Here is a 20,455-nt window from a genome sequence, read left to right as displayed (position 1 = left end):
ATGTGGTCAACCACTCAGTGTCACATACCCAAGATGAAACATTAGTCTCATATGAGGACGGCTTTCTTTTTATTCAACATGGATAATATAGTAGAAAATAAACTACTTGGGTAAAGGAGGTTAGCACTTACCTTGTGAAGGCAGAAGTGGAATCCAAGCATTGATATCTAGAGTTTAAACTCATGTAATAAACTTATTTCTTTTCTTTACTTTTAAAAGTTATACATACCTTTAGAACCCTCTGTAGCAACAGGTTTAGGTGGTTCCTGGCCAGTGACTGGTGTAGGACCTCTCATTTTTCTGTCAGTATCTGTCTCTGTAACTGTCTCTGTCTCACTTTCAGACTCACTGCTGGATGAACCATGAGACTTCCTTTTTTCCTCTGGAGTTGGTGATAGTCTAGGTTTGGCTGAATGAAGTTTTCTCTTCTTCTCATCTTCAGTTTCTGTCTCTGTTGTAGTCTCTGTTTCAGATTCACTGCTAGATGTGCTGGTATATTTTTTTCTTTCTTCAGGTGTGGGTGACAGTGTTGGTTTTATTGGCTGAAACTTTTTCTTCTTATCATCTTCAGTTTCAGTAGTTTCTGTTTCTGTTGTTTCAGTCTCAGATTCACTACTGGATGAGTCACTGCTTGATTTCTTCTTTTCCTCAGGTGTTGGTGACAGTCTTGGTTTTACTGGTTGAAACTTTTTCTTCTTATCATCTTCAGTTTCAGTAGTTTCTGTTTCCGTTGTTTCAGTCTCAGATTCACTGCTGGCTGAGTCACTGCTTGATTTCTTCTTTTCCTCAGGTGTTGGTGACAGTCTTGGTTTTACTGGTTCAAACCTTTTCTTTTTATCATCTTCAGTTTCAGTAGTTTCTGTTTCTGTTGTTTCGGTCTCAGACTCACTGCTGGATGACTCACTACCAGATCTCTTCCTTTCCTCAGGTGTCGGTGACAGTCTTGGTTTTGCCGGTTCAAACCTTTTCTTTTTATCATCTTCAGTTTCAGTAGTTTCTGTTTCTGTTGTTTCAGTCTCAGATTCACTGCTGGATGAGTCACTGCTTGATTTCTTCTTTTCCTCAGGTGATGGTGACAGTCTTGGTTTTACTGGTTCAAACCTTTTCTTTTTATCATCTTCAGTTTCAGTAGTTTCTGTTTCTGTTGTTTCAGTCTCAGATTCACTGCTGGATGAGTCACTGCTTGATTTCTTCTTTTCCTCAGGTGTTGGTGACAGTCTTGGTTTTACTGGTTCAAACCTTTTCTTTTTATCATCTTCAGTTTCAGTAGTTTCTGTTTCTGTTGTTTCGGTCTCAGACTCACTGCTGGATGACTCACTACCAGATCTCTTCCTTTCCTCGGGTGTGGGTGACAGTCTTGGTTTTGAAGGTTCTACCTTTCGATTTTCGTCTTCTGTCTCAGTTGTTGTTTCTGTCTCAGTGTTACTTGTTGTAGTATTGCCTGAAGTGGAAGTGCTGGAAGTAATGGCTGCATTGCCAACAGGTAATATTCTGGTTTTTTCTGAGCTAGATTTATTCTCTCTTTCTGTCTCAACTTCAGTTTCACTGTCTGAAGAACTACTGCTACTACTAGACTTAGGTGGAGATCTTCTGAAAAGATTTTCTTCCTTTTTCTCATCTTCTTTCTCTGTTTCACTCTCTGAAGAAGATGACTCAGAGCTGGTGGTAGTAGTAGTTGTAGTAGTAGTTGTTGTTGTAGAAGCATAACCCTTGTCCTTTTTCTCTTCAGGGATGGGTGGCATTGATGCAAAACCTTGTCCCTTCTCTGGTTCTTTTTCACTTTCAGAAGTCTCAGTCATAGAGTATGAAGTTGTTGATGAATCTACTGTCTTTTTCCGGATATCCTCTGGAACTTCTTCCTTTATTTTCTTCTGTTCTTCTTCAACCTCTGTCTCACTTTCAGATGAAGAGCTGCTAGAGGAAGAGCTTGATATGCTTCGTTGTCGTTTTCTTCTCTCAGGTGATTCTGAGACTGGTGGCAAAGTCCCAACAGCCTTTTTCTCCTGTTCATCAGTTTCACTGTCCGTTGTGAGGCTACTACTTGTAGTACTAGTGGTGGTGGTGGTGCTTCGATCTGTACGTGGGGTCTCATCCCATTTGTAATTTTTCTGTACATTTGCCACTTCCACAATTGGTCTGCTAGTTTGTTCCATTGGTTTGGGCTTGATTTCACGTACCTCTGCCTCAACTGGAATGATTTTTTGAGGGGGTGGAGATTTCCTTGGTGTGGATTCATCTGATGAACTTGAGCTTGAAGATGAAGAGGAAGAAGACGGACATCGGCGATCACTTGTAGTCTGTTTGGTATCTACAAATAAACATAAAGAGAATGCTATTTTAGCTCTGATTACAATCATTACTGCTAAGTTTGTACAGAATTTAGATGATGTATTCAACCAATAATGTATTATAATCAAAGATAATATCCGCAGTTATTTGTTAATGTATATTGATGGATATGCTTTAACAAAATTAAGTTTTGTTGTGTCATGTTAAAAGAGCTGGTAAAATATAAAGTTTGTTACCGACATATAGTAAAACATACCCTGTATACTCGCCTATAAGTTGAGTCAAACTGAAACTCGGCACAGACCCAGATCTGCCACCACATACTGTGCTAGCAGATCTGGGTCTCTGCATTTTAGAAGGAGTAATTAGTAGAACAAACAACAGAGATGCTGATCTCATGGCAGATTATGCAATTCCAGAGATCAAAGTCTATACGGTTTACAGTGGGACTTATAAACTTATAATCAAGTACATGTATATACGGTAATCAAATTTTCAGTTCTAGCACAGCTTTTAGAATCATGTTGAAACATAATCAAAATTATAATATTATGATCATACAACTGGCTGTGTTTAAGCATACTGCAGAACATGAAAAAATGAAAAATGTGTTTGTGCTCAAGGGTTTACAATCTTTCCATAATGTTTTGAGAAAAGTTTGAACACAAGCAAACCATGCATGCTTGTTATTCTATTACTATAAACAAAACCCGTGTGACAAACCCTACAAAAAAGGAATATTTACACAAGAAAAACCAGTACTCAAAAAGAATGCAACATTCTGATATTTGAGTACAAGTCACAATTAGGTCTGATCATGTAAGAATTATTTGATGTTTGAGTACACCTGAAAATTAGGACCAATCATGTAAAATGATTTGATGTTTGAGTACATCTCACAATTAGGTCTAACCATGTAAAATTATTTGATGTTTGAGTACATCTCACATGTAGGTCTGATCATGTAAGAATTATCTGTGGAACTATACAGCAGGAACAATCATGGGATCGTAAAGGTATCAAAGTTCCAGTCTGATGATTGTGGATTTTATTCTGGAAATCTTGTGCTTTCAACTAATCAAAAGGTGTGTTACATTTGCAAATGTGTCTGAATCTTAGCAGCAAGAAACTCAAATTTGAAATTCAGAGACTTTACACAGTTTCCATCCTCAATTTTTGTGCCTTGTGAGCATTTTTCTATAAATGTAAAAATGTCAGTACAAAAAAACAAACTTCTTACAAACAACTTTACATTTAACTCATCCATTTATTCCTTCAAATGATTCATTTTAGAAGCTAATACCACTCCAAAGAAACCCTCATATACCAGTATCCAAATAATATTATACAATCTTTTTAGGGACGTTATTCCTAGAATGCTTGCAATTGTCACTTCAACCTGGTTCAGCCATTACTAGATTGGCTCAGATTGCTTTATGAAGAAAAACAAAAGAATATTAAGAAACTGTCATAAAATCCTGTCATCATTACCACTTCATACATTACCTGTCATCATTACCACTTCATATATTGCCTGTCATCATTACCACTTCATACATTGCCTGTCATCATTACCACTTCATACATTACCTGTCATCATTACCCCTTCATACATTGCCTGTCATCATTACCACCTCATACATTACCTGTCATCATTAACACTTCATAGATTACCTGTCATCATTACCACTTCATACATTACCTGTCATCATTACCACTTCATACATTGCCTGTCATCATGTTGTTGTTGTTGTGGGGTTTAACGTCATTTTTCAGCACGATAGGCTATACATGGCGGCCAGTATTAATGGTGGAGGAAGAACCCGGACAACCCCGGAAAGAACCACCAATCCACGAGTAGCTACTGGCAAGCTTTCTCACATGCCCACATTGGCTGAATCTTAGACTCGAACTGCCGCAGACATAGGTGAGATGGCAGTGATTCGTAACGAAGAGCGCTTTAGACCACTCGGCCACTCGGGGCCCCTCCTGTCATCATTACCACTTCATACATTGCATGTCATCATTACCACTTCATACATTACCTGTCATCATTACCACTTTATACATTACCTGTCATCATTACCACTTCATACATTACCTGTCATCATTACCACTTCATACATTGCCTGTCATCATTACCACTTCATACATTACCTGTCATCATTACTGCTTCATACATTACCTGTCATCATTACCACTTCATACATTACCTGTCATCGTTACCAATTTATACATTACCTGTCATCATTACCACTTCATGCATTACCTGTCATCATTACCACTTCATAGATTACCTGTCATCATTACCACTTTATACATTACCTGTCATCATTACGACTTCATACATTACCTGTCATCATTACCACTTCATATATTACCTGTCATTGTTACCACTTTATACATTGCCTGTCATCATTACCACTTCATACATTACCTGTCATCATTACCACTTCATACATTGCCTGTCATCATTACCACTTCATACATTACCTGTTATCATTACCGCTTCATACATTACCTGTCATCATTACCACTTCATGCATTACCTGTCATCGTTACCAATTTATACATTACCTGTCATCATTACCACTTCATGCATTACCTGTCATCATTACCACTTCACAGATTACCTGTCATCATTACCACTTTATACATTACCTGTCATCATTACGACTTCATACATTACCTGTCATCATTACCACTTCATATATTACCTGTCATCGTTACCACTTTATACATTACCTGTCATCATTACCACTTTATACATTACCTTTGGCATTTGAATATACATCAACTGGAACATTAATCTTTGATCCAGGGTGAGGCAAACCTTCATCATCATCTGAAAAACCTTCAATCTGCAAAATTACCAAAGAGTAATTACTTCTTTAAGAATTCTTAATGGTAATAGACAATAAGTAATTTTTCACTTCTACTAATTGTAAGTTTACATTTTGAATTCTTTTGAACAGGTTAAAAAATCAAATTAAAATGTTTACTTGTACTATTACACATGTTTACATGGTCCAGTCCTCATAAAAAAACACTTACAAATTTCATCCAATCTTTATGTAACTGAATAACAATTTGCCCAGTACTTTTAATCTTAAAATTTTTCTATTAAATAAATGATGTTGTGAACAAGCATAACTAATGTCATCTCTCACATTTATAACATGTTAAAAATAATTAGATGCACTTTGTGAACTGTCTGGATAATTTGTGTGCTAATTATATCATTTGCCTGAATATCATGTTCAGATAAGTACTGACAATATATCTATTGTATATTGATGCATGAATCAAATTTAGCATCTGTCAGGTATACCTTACATTATATCCTTTCTATCAAATAAATAAGTCTTATATGATACTATTTTGAAATACAAGTACCCATACGCCTTTTTTAAAAATAAAATTCTGCAATTTGCATAATTTCCATTCATGGGTTTACTTCTAATTCAAAATGCAGGTGAAAAATTAATTTTAATCACAGATATCTTCAAACTTTATCTTAAGTCATTTTTTCATCTAGTACAATTTAACTACACAGAGGATAGGAGGCAACTCCATGGATTACAGTACAGCTGGAGTCGGCCTCACTGAACAGAAAAACTTAGGCTAAATGTAGTTAATATCAACCAAATGACTGACAAGTAATTCAAGTCCATCAAAACTTGTGATGCCTGTCATGTTGTGTATACCTGTAAACACTTCCCACCATGTATTTGTTGTTAGATGTACAAAATGGTCATCCTTTTATGTTCTTCGTCCATTTGGCGTAGTATTACTTGAAAAGTTTGAACAATTAAATATCGTAAGTGGAATAGTGAATACTATAATGGTCCATCCACTCGTAGATTAAAATTATGCAATTAACAATTACATGTCTGTGAACAACAGTAAACATTGTCGAGTCAAACAAAGTGAAAATTTAATAAAGACCAAGTAAGTACAATTTTGACTATCTGCAACACAATACACGTTTCTTTACCTTAACTAAATATGATGTCCCTGCCTGTTAGAAATGAGCAGTATCTGAAAAGGATTTAAAGATATAAATAGGATGTAGTAAGAATTCACCATGATCCTGTTCCTGGGCCTAATATCAACCATGACACACTGACAGTAATCAATAAATAGGAAGAATTAACAATGATCTTGATACCCAGCCTATTATTGAACATGACAAACTGATAGTAATTTTGTTATATTTATTTATTGTGTGCAGTGCATGCGCAGCCATTTAACAGCACCATCATCAGCAAAGTAAAGAGCCTGCAATCCACCAGGAAACTTTGTCAGTGGATAGTTGTTCACAGTGTGTGACATGGTCTGCAGAGCTCCACAGCTACAGGAAGAGTCAGTGGCCTGGCCCCATCATACAAGGTTGATTGCACAATGCCCCTGTTCTGTCCAGACATGGTTCAGCATAGTCCACAAATTGTCATGGAAGGTTGAAGCCAGGAGGACAGACAGAATGGCTCAGCTACAAGGGGATGATTTACAACATCTACTGAAGACCACTCATCACTCCATGCCATATCCTCTGACAAACAGACCTAGCCAGATTGGATGTCTCAAAGCCAAACAGACTCCTGGATGTGAAGTGATTTCCACATACACTGAAAGTTTCTCACTGGCATAGACTTTAGTCAGCAATTTTGTTTTTGCTTCCTGGTGATGGAGATGTGGAGGAGGTATATTGCTGAGTACCAGCAGCCATGGTAAAGGAGTAGGACATAGTGTTCCAGAGATTATGTGCATTGTTGTGTAGAGCTGAATGTCAATTAACTTAGTATGGAACGATCGAGCCCATACAGGAGCGCAATACTTGGCTGTCGAATAACAGGGGTCCAGTGCAAATATCTTGAGTGTCTGAGCACTAGCGCCCCAGGATGAGCCAGCCTATTTGCGGAGTAGGTTGTTTTGAGTGCTCAGTTTTGCCTCAGTTTTCTTCTAGTGGTTGTAGAATGTCGATGATCTGTCCAAAGTCACATCAAGGTATGTTGGTATCGGGTTGTGTTTTATGTACTGCCTATTGAGGAGGATGAAAAGCACATGGTTCACATTTGCATTGTTATGGTGGAAGATGCTGGATATTTCCAACAACAATCTTACATACCAGACCATGTCATATGCATCTGTTAGATCAAGGAAAACAACTCCAGTTTTAAGGTTCCTCTAAAAACAGCTTTCAACAAGCCTGCCTGCTCAACAGATATGATGTTCTCCAAGTCCGGACCAATTCTTTGGAGAATCCGGTACCTTAAAACAGACTGAAAGCAAGGAGACTGGCCATTAATTCACCGCATTATGGGGATCTTTGCCAGGCTTTGCTATTGCAATAATCTTTTCCTGGTGCCACAATGTCAGCATGCACTTTTCCCTAACATCCCACCTGTATGTAGCAGTGAGCCATACCTTTGCCTTTGGGCCAAAATGCTTCAGGAACTCAAGCAGGATACTGGCATATCATAAAACTTTGCCTGATTTGATGTTGCAGAGCACCATTTCAAGTTCTGTAAGTGATGTAAATGCCTCTGGAGTATTTTGATCTATTTCATCTCACTTCCAATGGCAATATTGCTGCCAATCGTATTGTACTTGATGTTGGTGCTGTTTGTCCAGCGGTGCTTTTGTCACTTGTAGTAAGTGGCTAGCAACATCATTTGGTTTGACAACAGAGTAGACTTGAACTGGTGGTTGCTGAGCAAAGCCAAGTCAGTGAATCAAGCTCCAGCATTTTCGGTTGGAGCACGTGAAGTTAAGTGACCCTGTAGCTTCCTAACATCAAGTGCACCTGTCAGTTACAGGGATTTAATCAGTTGATCTACTATGTCTGCTATGACAAGTCTCTTCTTCCAAAAAGAGTGTATAGACTGGATGTTGGCCATGAGGGACAAACTGAGTGGCTGCCTTGAGTATGGCTCTTTGGAAACGGTGATAACACTGGTCAACAGTGAAATCATTACTGACTTGAAAAGGCCCTAATCTGTAGTATTTTGGTGTGCCGAACACGAATATAACCGTGAAAAATTTGTATTGGCTCTCGTTTTGAAGATATTCATATACCTCATTTTCTATGTTTCACTGTGTAAATTTCTCCAGTAGGACTGCAGCAACATCCGGAATAATGATGTAACATTGCATAATACCATCATGCTCACATCATCCACAGTTGATTGCATCATTTTCTGATGCAATGCAATACTAATGCCATGCGGCTGCTGAAGTAAGTTGACGTCAGCAGTGTACTATACATGTGTAGGCCTATTATACTAATGCCAGGCGGCTGCTGAAGCTGACGTAAGCAGTGTACTATATAAAGCCCAATCAGATAGGTTCAGCATTTAAAATATTTTAGACGTTGTGCGAGACAGTTCAAGCTACTGTTACATAAAACGTATTATTTTATCCATTTACGTACAATAAAGAACAGTAATGCCTCGAAAGTGTGTTAATACCGCGGACAATTTTTGCTATATTTGTGGGGAAGTGACATTTGCCAACCAGAAGAAAAGTATCAATTCTCAAGTGAAGAAGGCATATCATCTTTACTTCGGATGCAAGGTTGGTGACCAAGACAAGCCTTGGGCTCCGCATATATGCTGTGCTACATGTACAACACAGCTTTCACAGTGGTTGAATTGCAAAAGGTCATCAATGCCGTTTGCAGTCCCAATGGTGTGGAGAGAGCCAAGCAACCACCTAAATGACTGTTACTTCTGCTTGGTTCCTCCTCTTTCCGGCGGAATAACGAAGCGAAAGAAGTCGAGAATAGTCTACCCAAACATTCCGTCTGCATTGAGACCAGTTCCACATGGTGAGGGACTTCCTATTCCAGAACCTCCAGCAGAATATTCTCTTGATTCATCTGACGAAGACAAAGGTGAGTCGACCTGTTCTTCTCCTGGTCCATCAGCATGCAGTGATCCAGATTTTCACTGTGATGCATCATCAACCCCACACAGAATAACACAGGAAGAACTAAATGACCTGATTCGTGATTTGGACTTATCAAAGAACAAGGCAGAATTGCTAGGATCAAGACTCCAACAATGGAATCTTCTAGAAGAAGATGTCACAATTACTGCATATCGAAAGCGCCACCAGCAATTGGAGCCTTTCTTCAGAAAGGAAAGTAATCTGATATTCTGTTCCGATATTGAGGGCCTCATGAATGCTTTAAAAATCACTCATGACCCACAAGAATGGAGACTATTTGTGGACTCTTCGAAACTGAGTCTCAAGGCTGTGCTTTTGCACAATGGAAACATTCTTCCATCTATTCCAGTAGCGTATGCTGTCCACATGAAAGAGACATACGATAACTTAAGGCAGCTACTGAATTCCATTGAGTATAACAAGTACAGCTGGCACCTCTGTGGTGATTTGAAGGTAGTTGCCCTTTTAATGGGACTGCAGCAAGGATATACAAAATACATGTGTTTCTTATGCGAGTGGGATAGCCGAGCAAGGGAAATGCACTACATGAGGAAGGAATGGACTCACAGGCAGAATGTAGCCATTGGAGAGAAGAATATCCAACACCCAGCTCTGGTTGAGGCTCAGAAAATCTTGCTACCACCCCTTCACATCAAACTAGGTTTGATGAAGAACTTCGTGAAAGCCATTGACCGGACTTTGCCAGCATTCCGATACCTGCATGAAAAATTCCCTCGACTCAGCGAAGCAAAGATTAAAGAGGGGGTTTTTGTGGGTCCTCAGATTCGAGAGCTTTTCAAAGATGACCGGTTCAACAACTTGCTGGAAGGTGACGCGAAACAAGCATGGAATGCTTTTCGCCTAGTTTCTACAAACTTCCTCGGAAATGTTAGGGCAGAAAACTATAAGGAACTAGTAAAAGACATGTTGATGAAGTATAAGAAACTTGGCTACAATATGTCTCTAAAGATTCACTTCCTTCATTCCCATTTGGATTTCTTTCCTAGCAACTATGGTATTGTTAGTGATGAACACGGCGAACGTTTTCATCAAGATATCGCAACAATGGAACAAAGATACCAGGGAAAATGGTCCACTACAATGCTGGCTGACTACTGCTGGACACTCCTCAGAGATGCTCCCGAACAGCTGTACAAGAGACAGGCGAAGAAATCTAAGATGTAGTCAATGACTTGATTTTTTATAGGTAGGCTATTAAAGTTGACCTTTTACTATTGGAATGCATTTCGTTATGTAAACATTAATTTCTTGCAGATTACAAAAAAACTAGAGCCAATTTTGCAATTTGACTGTCATATTTGTGTTCAGCACATAAAAATTGATAAGAATTGACTAATTTTATTTCAGTAACATGACTTTTGTAAAAATTTGTTGTCCAGTGTAAGCTTTCTTAATCGGGATGCAGTGAGATGGTATAGTGACTATGCTTCGATCCAATATGTCACTGTATTTCATCCAATTTGCTTTGCAGAGGTTCCAACGTCGCGGTGGAGAGCTGTGCATGGTTGGAAGTTGAAGCCCAACATGGGTATGTATTTGTTTGTGCTGACTGTATAGGAAGTTGTCTAGAACTGTTTGGCTCACTGGCTGAGGTTAGTCAGCAATGGAATTGACCCCAAAAAGGTCCATTGAGTAGTCCTTTTGCCATCTTGCAGAGTGAAAGGTTCCATGCTGCTTGGAGTCATGGGTCAGAAGGAAGTCATTGTTCATTTGTCACTCTACCAAGTGTTCCCCATCTTCATCGGGACTGATAGTAATCATTAAATAGGAACACTTCACAATGATCTCAATCCACAGCCTATTATCGACCATGAGACACTGGTAGCAATCAATAAATAGGAAGAATTCACCACCAACTTGATTCCCAGCCTATTATCAAACATTACACAATGAAAACACTAAAAAAATAGGAAGAAACTGAGAACAAAGACAAATTAAAAGTAGAATTAGTTTTTCATTAAACTTTTATTATGCTTAAATATAGCAGAATCATCATTTTCCAATCCAAATAAAACATTCCTTAGTTGATGTTCGAATTTGGCATTTTTTCCATAGGATTTTGAAAATGCAATTGATTTATGGAAGTTTTAACCCTTCAGCTCACAGAGTGTATGGCATTTTAGCCTTTTGATATACATGTAGCAAAGTTATCAAGTGCAGTGTATTATAAATAGAACACCTGTTACCTATTTGAATCAATACACATGAACCTGCCTGTTAAATGTTAAGCAGTGTAGTATATATTACGTTTAGCATCAAATTTAACCATTTTACATTTTTGGTACACATATATTACGTATAGAAAGACTTAAGAGTAAAATCTGATTGTTATAGCTGTATAATTATTTTTCACAGATGAATTTTTTATGTGTTTTTAACTCTTGAGAGAACTTGCTCACCATCAAGTCAGTGAAGCCGCGTGACCAACTGTAGCTGCCATTTCTCATACTTGAAATTTACAAGTTCTTTGCATCTGCATCACTAAATCATCTGATTTTAATAACTTATAAAAACTAATTGCTGCCACCATCAATATCAGAGCCATTACTTTTTGTTATTGAAGCTTTCATAGTATTGATTCTAATCGTAAAAACTCATGAAAGTACTGAGAACAAAAATATGTGGCCTCCATTTTGAAGAGATACAACCCAGTTACTTTAAATAGCAGATTTCAACCAGATCTTAAACAGCGAGCATGTGATCTGATATGAATGTAGTATCTAACAGGGGATTTTCCCTGAAGGTCGCGCTATGAAAACCCACTCAGAATGGCTGATGTTTACAACAGACGTCGAAAGGCACTTTAATGAAAATGGTGTAGAAGCATCAAAAAGGCGTTTCAATGTGAATTGGATAGGGGTGTCCAAAGACGCTTCCATGAGAATGGAGTAGAGGCGTCCGATGGCACTTGCATGAGGTAAAGGGTTAAACACTGGAATTACACATTACTGAATACACCCTGTACAGCTACAGTATGCACTGGAATTACATATCATAGAATACACATTGTACAGCTACCATTTGCACCAGAATTGCACATCACAGGATACATATTGTATAGGTACAGTATTCACTGGAGTGACATATCATAAAATACACCTTGTATAGCTACAGTATGCACTGTAATTACACATTGTAAAGTACACCTTGTATAGCTACAGTATGCACTGTAATTACACATTGTAGAGTACACCTTGTATAGCTACAGTATGCACTGTAATTGCCCAGTTAAAGTAGATGACACATTCATTCTTACAGGTCAAATTATATTGCAGCAATAACCAAAAGATAAAGATCATCATCACTAAATTATTCCTCTTTTACACTGTTTTGTTTCTCCTACCAACATTATTAGAGGTTATAACCTTTTCAAATTGTCACAATTTTACAATCCTAAAAAAAAACTGAATTTTCGTATATATGGGGCTTATTTTTCTACATGGTTAAATAATTTTATTTTTTAAACTTTGATACGCCAGTAAAAAAAATCAAACTCAGTAAACATTTTCCCTTTAACTATAACGGTTAAATTGCTAAATGTAATTTTAGGTACATTCTCTTTTACAGTGACCATCTGTGGTTTCCACATTAAAACTTGCCACACGATGTTCATCCTCATCACTAGATTCCTCTTCCAGAACTTCAACGTTTTCAAGTGGCTTGTCATCTTCAGTGGGATATCCTTTAATATCGTTCTTTTCTCCCTTCTTATCATCTGAATGAAAGGAGTCATCCTCATACTTTGTTTCCTCTGCGAACAAAAGCATTCTCATTAAAGAACCATGGTAATTAGTTGAATATTTATTAAACTTCCACTTTTTCCTTAATTTTGTGCCCATTATTATTATCGAAAAAATCTCTAAATATAGTTGAACATTTGGAAAAACCCCACACCAAATGGTAAATTTTGTATCTACCACCTAAATGTATCAATAAGCGATAATTTTGACATCCGTATTTGACTTAATACATCTACTGCAGATTTGTTTTTTGATTACCATTTGAGTACATTTCATCAGACTTAAATTGCCATTTGGGTACATTTCATCACACTTTAAATAACCATTTTGGAACATTTCATCAGACTGAAATTACCATTTGGGTACATTTCATCAGATTTAAATCATCATTCTAGTACATTTTATCAGATTTAAATTACCATTTGGGTACTTTTCATATGACTGAAATTACCATTTCGAAACATTTCATCAGACTGAAATTACCATTAGGGTACATTTCATAAGACTTAAATTGCCATTCTGGTACATTTCAGACTGAAATTACCATGTATATATATATATATATATATATATATATATATATATATATATATATATATATATATATATATATATATATATATATATGTGTGTGTGTGTGTGTGTGTGTGTGTGTGTGTGTTGTTGAATTTTATAAGAACTCCGTCAGGTACAGCAGAAGACATCAAGGGTTAAGAAGGTAATAGCGCGTGGACGCCATGTCTGAGTCGACAGTTCTGAGATAGCCTGACTAATATAGGAAAAGTAAGATTATCAAAAGAGCTAGATTATTTGTCGCATGTCTCAGAAGGTTACTTTTACCAGGCATTTTTATACACCGTTTGAAGCATTTTAACACATTTACCTTTCATCTTGTAGGACTACATGCTACCATTCTTATCGGAGGGTGTATCTTAATATATATATATTCTTCAAATACAATTAGATACAATTAGATATTTAAACTGAACTTTTATCGGCAATATATCACGTGGAGTGAGCCTAAGCCACTCAAATGCATACATAAATACACGTATATATTTCATGCTCTATAAGCATATTTCTACCAAGCTTGATCACTATTATTGGCGAAGATTGTTATAAAGGCCAGAGGTTTTTACAATGTTTCTACCATAACTCAAGAGAAATAATTGTATTATTGCAATAGGGACTCAAAATCATTGAGGCGACTATTGTGCTAAAATCAATTTAAAAAACGGAAACAGTTTTATATCGGTACCACTGGGGTATAGGAGACGTTACTAAGCTGTAGATGGAAAATTATAGCGAGCATTACTATTGACAGTTATTCAACACATTCTGAAACTGGACATTACCATACTCCGTTTTGGCAGCAAGGATATTGTTGCAAATAGTAGTAGGACGTCAGTAAGCGGTTCAAAACATATTGAAACATGTTTATGTTGACTTTGTTTAATAAGGTTAACTTTGGCTTTGCCTAGTAAAAACCAAAGCGATATCCAGCACCGGTTACTTAACAGTTAGTCGTGTGCATAAGTTTAAAAAGATGTTCTTCGGTGATGCATCACATGCTGTGTTTTATGATGAGGTCTCTATCGTAGGTGATATGACGCGTGCCGTGAACGTATAAATCTTTTGTTGCTGAGCTGTAAACAAGACCTGCTCGAGCCCGCGTGCTAGCTCCTTGGCGAGCATTACTTCACCCGTGATGTCAGTGTTGAGTAGTTACGTGTTGATGATGGCATCTTCGAGATCCTTGCGGGTTTTGTTATAACGTAGTGAGGTACCTGGTGTCCATGACGTCCCTCTGTTCATAAAGATTGCGATATTTTTAACACATCTAAAATACTCCGTTTCCATGTACAATACAGACTGCTACCTGATGAGGTCTGAATCGTAGGTGATTAAAATGATGTCATAATCCGATAATTCTTGTCGCTGCTATCGCGTTAAAAACATTTGCCTGCACGCTTTACTTATTGCTTTTGTCGTAAAGAGTTATGAAGTTACAGGCACGTCATTTCTGATAACCGTAGTGGCAGCTTCGTCCAGCGAATCCAAGTTTCGCAGGAACACATATGTAATGAATGCGTCCTCTGACATATTTGTATATTAGAGATTACATTTTGACTAGCGCAAATACGACCTGAATTTTATTGCGAACTTTCTGGTAGTCTCAAAGCGCCTACCGGGCACTATTGTTTTTTGCTTTCAATTTTGATTTTATCCTTTTTAGCATCGTTTGCAAGCTCATCCAGATAAAATTAACATAAACGGGCTGGCCTTAGCGCCCGTGGACACGATGTATGTCGCAGTCACCGCGATGGCTACCACTATCGTAATAGTCGAAACAAATTTATAACACCTATACTTGTGTTTGTACACGTAGACTATACGGTAGTAATAGCAGTAATAGGCTTCCGGTTTATGGTCGCATATGTTTTTCTCTGTGATTAAAATCGATCACAGTTCTCACCATCTTATACTTTTTCATCGACTAAACTAACTCTTCCAGTTGCAGCAGATGTTCCATCATTAACATGTACTTTTTCACGTTAAACTTTCGATTGCCGATATTAGTTTGTAGTACGATTTTGTCTGATGAATCATGTACACGAAAATATAACCCTGCGTTTTATTTTAACTGACTGAGCTTGACAAGATCGTCCATCGTATACGGAGTTACCTGCAGATTAATAGTCTCTAAATAGCTGTAAGCGGCCAAATTATTTATACAATGTGCTGTGGTATCAAGTTTATGGTGATACACACAGAGATAATAAACCGCCACGGCGATTCTTCCCATTCATACATACATACATACATACATACATACATACATACATACATACATGACTATATGCATGCATATATATATATATATATATATATATATATATATATATATATATATATATATATATATATATATATATATATTTGCTTGTAACTCGGGTCCAACTACAAACAGTATTGATGCTTATCTACAATCACGTGACGTGGCGCAGATCAAGTCTATATTGTTGTTCTACTGAATTATCGCAACAAAATGCATATATCTAGATTTGAATGAACATTATGCTACGGCAGATATGGATCTGTGCAGGCGGCAGTTTTATCCGACTTGTACGTGTGTATCGACGGTAGCATTTTTGTTTTGTTTACTAATTGTGTGGGTATCGAAAGTTCACCCCAGGAATCACTTATTCTTCCCTGCATTTGTTAAAATAGACCAATCCGAATAAATATTCTTACATATATTGCTGTAGATAATCATTTTGGTTTCATGTATTCCTAATTATATGTATTGGTGTTGTATTTGTATTTTGTAATATATCACGAATATTTACAAGCAAACTTCATAAAGTTAGGTATTTAAACACGTGTATAATTATTATTAATGAACAAAGTTTCATTTATAAATTGATACTTTGTCTCGAGGATTTTCATGTTCTTTTGAAAAGTTTTCAAGATTTAGGTTTGTAAAACCCGTTTTATTTTAATGTTTCTTTCTTCTTGTTTGTTGATGTTAATGGTACTTTAAACACATTATTGGCTATATCATGGGTGTAGATGGGAGCTATGTCCCTGTCCCAAAGACACATCGAAACAGCTAACCATAGATGTCCCGGGCGGGTATCGAATTTGCTACCCTTAGGTTACTTTAAATGTGCATTAGTGCATTTCTCATACAAGAGTGTGTTCCTCTTCAATTGGAAGTGACACCGGTTATATATAACTATTTCTTGGAAATCCTGCTCATGAAAACGTATAATGTACCGTTAGTTACATGCCTGCTTATATCGATATGCAGCAGGCTTAGTTTTATTAGCAGACTGCGCTTTTGTCTAATAGATCATTGTGTGCTCTTTTCTTTTAATTCTCCAAGTTTTGGCTGTATTAGATTAATTCAAAGGAAGCTTCAAAAGCACATTAGAGAGGCTGTTTCGAAGGACGACAATTTTAAAAAATATTCACAGATGCCATGCATTACTGCGCTCAACATTTTTTTTATAGTAAAACACCGTCTGCAGCTAGACGTAAAGTCTTGTCTTCTGACCATCTCTGTAATCTTGTGATAGAGTGAAATTTAAACGACAATGAAATTGTCCACAACAAAAACATGTAATAGGTATTCAATCCACCCCCACCATCCACTACCCAATTGTAACCAGACCCTAAGTCAAATTTATTGTTGGTCCAAATCATAGTTTTAATGCCTTGTCTGAATTTACTCAGAAAATTGTAATATTACAAATTCAGCCTACTTTTTAAAACAAACCAAAGAAATAATTTCTCTGTTTCTATTTCCAACTGACTTATATATACATTAAATGCAAGGTCGATATGCTATTTTGCCTAAAATGATGGGTTTAAGCACTGTTCCTTTGATTTTGGAAGACCTATTGTAGTCACAGAAGAAAAAGGATTTGACATATTCCACCAATATTGCGACCGTTACAAAAATTATGTTTAAAGAACAATAGTAATAAAATAAGTGCAAATTTATCAAGTCGATTCAGCGTTCTTTAATTTTGAACACAATAATGCTTTACAGATACTTACATTATCAGATTGGAAACGAATGAAATATACTCTCCGGGTTAAACATGTGAGTTGACTGGTAGAAGAAGCAAATTACAGCTATAAATATGTTATCACAATAAAAGGGAAAAGTGTTTTCTCCTCGTTGAGGCAATTGCTCTAGATGTGGATTTTAGTGGCCTTTTTCATTATATGTGAATGGACACCAAATTAAGAGTTATATAACATTAGTCATGTATTGTAAACATTTGGTATCAACTTATCTGGCATAAAACCTCTGCCATTTTGTGCATTTGGTTGCTAGTTGTGTTGAAAAAATAAGCATTAGATGGGTGTTCAATAACTTTAAGCTAACATTGTATTGTCATTGATACATTTCATAACACATCGTAAATATTCAGTTTGCTATTAACAATGATACTATTTTCATTGCTTTCATTGTGATGCATCATCTATATGCATAGAGACTAAAAAACGTTTCAAGCACTAGCGTGTATATACAATACGAAAAAAGAGGACCTAAACTTTATCGGTGTGAGACTCCAATGGAAATTTTAAATGCATACAAGACAGTATCGACATATATATCTTATACAGGAACAGACATGTCAGATATTGTTTCTATGGCATAAAATATCCTTGCAATGTATACGCCTATATGGAGCGGAAATGGTTCCACTGGTGTTTGGATATATTTATGCAAATAGAACGCTACTTAATAGTAGGCAAAATGATTTGGATTTTCATCATTTACAGTAAGTTTTAGTTGACAGGTTCTTTACTTCTGTTCAACTGAGTATTTTGGACTGAAAGTTTTGTATTCGATTTCTACTCTATACAATATTTGCCTTCTACCTTTGCAGACAAAACACTAAACGTCCAGAAAGAATGGAAACATCATACAATCCTAATAAGAACATTCAATGGCATAACAGTCTAATCATGATATCTACATGAGCACATGACTACCAAACACCATTTTCGACATGGTATTTTTGAATAATCGTGTTGTTAAAACCTCATAATAAAACTTATCATTTATAGGATATTTTAAAATAAAACATCACTGAAATATCTTCAAAATAAGAAAATATTATTTTTGCGTGCATAGAAAAGCTCTACTGAATTTGATATGCCTAGGAAGTAGATTTTAACAAACTATGTTGACTTCACCGAAAAGCCCGCAAATGAATATAACTTGACCACTAAGTTCCATGTGCCCGGTATTCAAAAGAACAAACAACAGAAAAATCTAATCAGATCAGCTGCCTATCGAATAAATGCTTAATTCCACCCTGTGAGACGCCAGTATTTTTTCGTGATTTTATGAAGATTCTGTATCATGATGAAATACGAGAGAAAATACATGATTTTTTGTTTGTTTTATTTTTTGAAGAGGAGATTGCAGTTAATATAAGACATATCTACTCTATATGTTAACTTTATCTTTTTAAAATTCTCTTTTCCAGCATTTCAACACATTTACGTTTTGTAATTGATCTTCGTGTACATCATATTTATATTTATTTCGAAGGGCTTTTCTTCCACATTGATTGTGCATTTTATGTTTGCATTATTTAAATGTATCTTTAATTGGCAACATATCGTCATTATTGTGCTGATATACCGTAACAGCTGATACATACCTGTATAAAGACATTTTTTGATATCCATTAAAACGTGAACAAATGTAGTCCATTATGAGACAGTTATTGTTGTGTTATTACCAACAGGATATCATTTCGAGCTAGAAATGAAATATATTTTAATAGGCGACATTTGGATTTTCTTATTATAATTGAGTTACACGTTAGCAGACACGGGCAAATTGAAGTGCATTTTAAACCAGATAAAAATAATGATATTTAATGTTTTCGTATGGTTAAATTACAAGCATGCTAATGATATTAATATATAACAAGTTGCTTCCCAATCAGGAGCTATGATTATACAGTGTCTTCGATCGGCAAAAGAAGAACATTCTAAAGTCTTTCTAACTTACCCCCTCCCCCTTTCCTGTTTACACTAAAGGTTGGATATGCTCTAAAATAGTTGACAGGAAAAATTATTCAGACAGACATTGGTAGTCATTCATGTCGTAACAGAAAAAAAAAAGATTGAAGGACTCAAGTTATTACTTATACAGATAAATGGACACCAGTCTAGAAATGGGTAAATATACTCGATCATATATTAGTATGGATGGCCACGACTGATTATCAATAAAATGTAAAAGGTTATAAAAAGAATAACATCAGAGATTATCCTATTTGTAAAAGAAATAGAGGCATTGTGTTTTATTAATATAATTACAGTTTTTTTTACAGACTTGACTTTGTACTGAAAATAGAACCTGATTCTTTAAGTGCGGATTGAAATATCATGTTTCGAAGACGGATAGACCAAACAAACACCTCGCTTTACATCATTAACGATAGTTCTATATTAAAAATTATAAGTTTGACCATGAGCATTCAGAAATTTAATGTTACTGAATTTTCAGTATCATGATGTTTCCATTGGTTTACTATGAAATTTCAATAATTATCGTAAGCCTTAAAGAGAACAACAGCCTTACAGTGGGTTCCACATATGCATAGACAATAAAGTAACAATATTAGCAAAATATATGATCTATATACTTACGTCTAAGTTTGTATTTTTTGTATAAAAAAAAAATATTATAAGGCATCGGTGTTGGTAATAATTTTGTTTTGAAACTGAGTAGTTAGCCAGTCTATAGACGCATAAGTCATAATGTACTCTACTATTTTCTATGGAAGTTCTGAATTGGACTGAAATGGGTGTTGGGGTTTCCTGATATCGGTGTGGTGCCACACTAGTATTAATCAAAAGTGGTTCCATGTTCTATCACCATCACCAGCATGCGAAAAAAGTTATTTGACCAC

General features: G+C 36.2%; 1 protein-coding gene across 1 annotated transcript in view; it reads right to left on the bottom strand.

Annotated features, from left to right (window-relative positions):
- LOC149783690 (uncharacterized) overlaps positions 1-13,028 on the bottom strand; it is a 43,392-nt gene extending 30,364 nt beyond the window's left edge. Inside the window, exons 1-3 of the mRNA XM_089932891.1 lie at positions 12,861-13,028; positions 5,063-5,150; positions 230-2,308 (exon numbers count right to left, since the gene is read on the bottom strand). Of these exons, the coding sequence (XP_089789017.1) occupies positions 230-2,308; positions 5,063-5,150; positions 12,861-13,028 (2,335 nt within the window). The remainder of the gene's footprint in view (positions 1-229; positions 2,309-5,062; positions 5,151-12,860) is intronic.
- Positions 13,029-20,455: the final 7,427 nt, after the last annotated feature.

The sequence above is a fragment of the Sinohyriopsis cumingii genome, chromosome 14 (genome assembly GCF_028554795.1).
Source record: "Sinohyriopsis cumingii isolate HCF-2022 chromosome 14, ASM2855479v2, whole genome shotgun sequence".
NCBI lineage: Eukaryota > Metazoa > Mollusca > Bivalvia > Unionida > Unionidae > Sinohyriopsis > Sinohyriopsis cumingii.
Note: the sequence above shows the minus strand (reverse complement) of the source record. Positions and strands in the feature narration are given on the sequence as shown.